This window comes from Etheostoma spectabile, chromosome 13, assembly GCF_008692095.1.
Source record: "Etheostoma spectabile isolate EspeVRDwgs_2016 chromosome 13, UIUC_Espe_1.0, whole genome shotgun sequence".
In the NCBI taxonomy this organism is placed as follows: domain Eukaryota; kingdom Metazoa; phylum Chordata; class Actinopteri; order Perciformes; family Percidae; genus Etheostoma; species Etheostoma spectabile.
This window is the reverse complement of record NC_045745.1, coordinates 16743431-16744168: the sequence shown is the minus strand read 5'-3', so window position 1 is coordinate 16744168 and position 738 is coordinate 16743431. Positions and strand designations below refer to the sequence as shown.

General features: G+C 41.9%; 1 protein-coding gene across 5 annotated transcripts in view; it reads right to left on the bottom strand.

Moving 5' to 3' along the window:
- Window positions 1–738, bottom strand: part of LOC116701032 (astrotactin-1) — a 372813-nt gene that overhangs the window by 303148 nt on the left and 68927 nt on the right. For all 5 annotated transcript variants that reach the window (XM_032534569.1, XM_032534570.1, XM_032534571.1 and 2 more), the window contains exon 2: window positions 311–492. In XM_032534569.1, coding sequence (XP_032390460.1) covers window positions 311–492 — 182 coding nt within the window. The remainder of the gene's footprint in view (window positions 1–310; window positions 493–738) is intronic.

Here is a 738-nt window from a genome sequence, read left to right as displayed (position 1 = left end):
GAATACACAGGGAAACAAAACAAAGGGGAAGGCACATGTTGTCTTATCTCAAAGAAGATATATCTGTCAATGTTTCAGCTTCAGGGAAAATACTAAAATAACTTTATTTCTTGAAATCCATATCTCCATGAAAACAGCCAGAAAGAAAAAGCAATTTCTTTCCTTTGTCATTTTAATTTTGCAAATGAAAGATTTTGGCCAATTAAAAAGTTATTTTGACTGCATGTCAAAAGAAAAGATATCAGACTATAAAACAGTTTCCATTTTTAGCAGCTTTGTGAACAGTCAGGCCCCGAGCAGAGAGTCTTACCATGACAGAGATGTGCAGGATGCGGAGCTCCTCCTTCGCCGAATCGTTGGCCGGGTCTTCGGTCGGCTCCGGGGGGTTCATGCTGCCGTCCTGGTGGTGGATGTGGAAGAGCAGAGTGCCATTCTCCAGCCACTGCTGCTTCCAGCGCACCAGAGGGATGTCCTCTGAATTCCCAGAGATCTCTACCAAAGACAACAGAAAAACAAAAAGGACTAAATGAGAGGCCGTCTGCTGTTGCAGCACAAATTGTCAACATCATGAAGGAGATCCACTGGACTCTTCAGCCAGGAAGAAACAGACATCTCCTGGTGTTGTTTGTGTTTAAATAAATAGTGCCATGCAAAAGTTTCATTAAAATACTTCAACTTTTTCATAAATTGTCATAACATGTACAGATAACTATGTTCCCTAGAGCAGTGGTCTCTCCC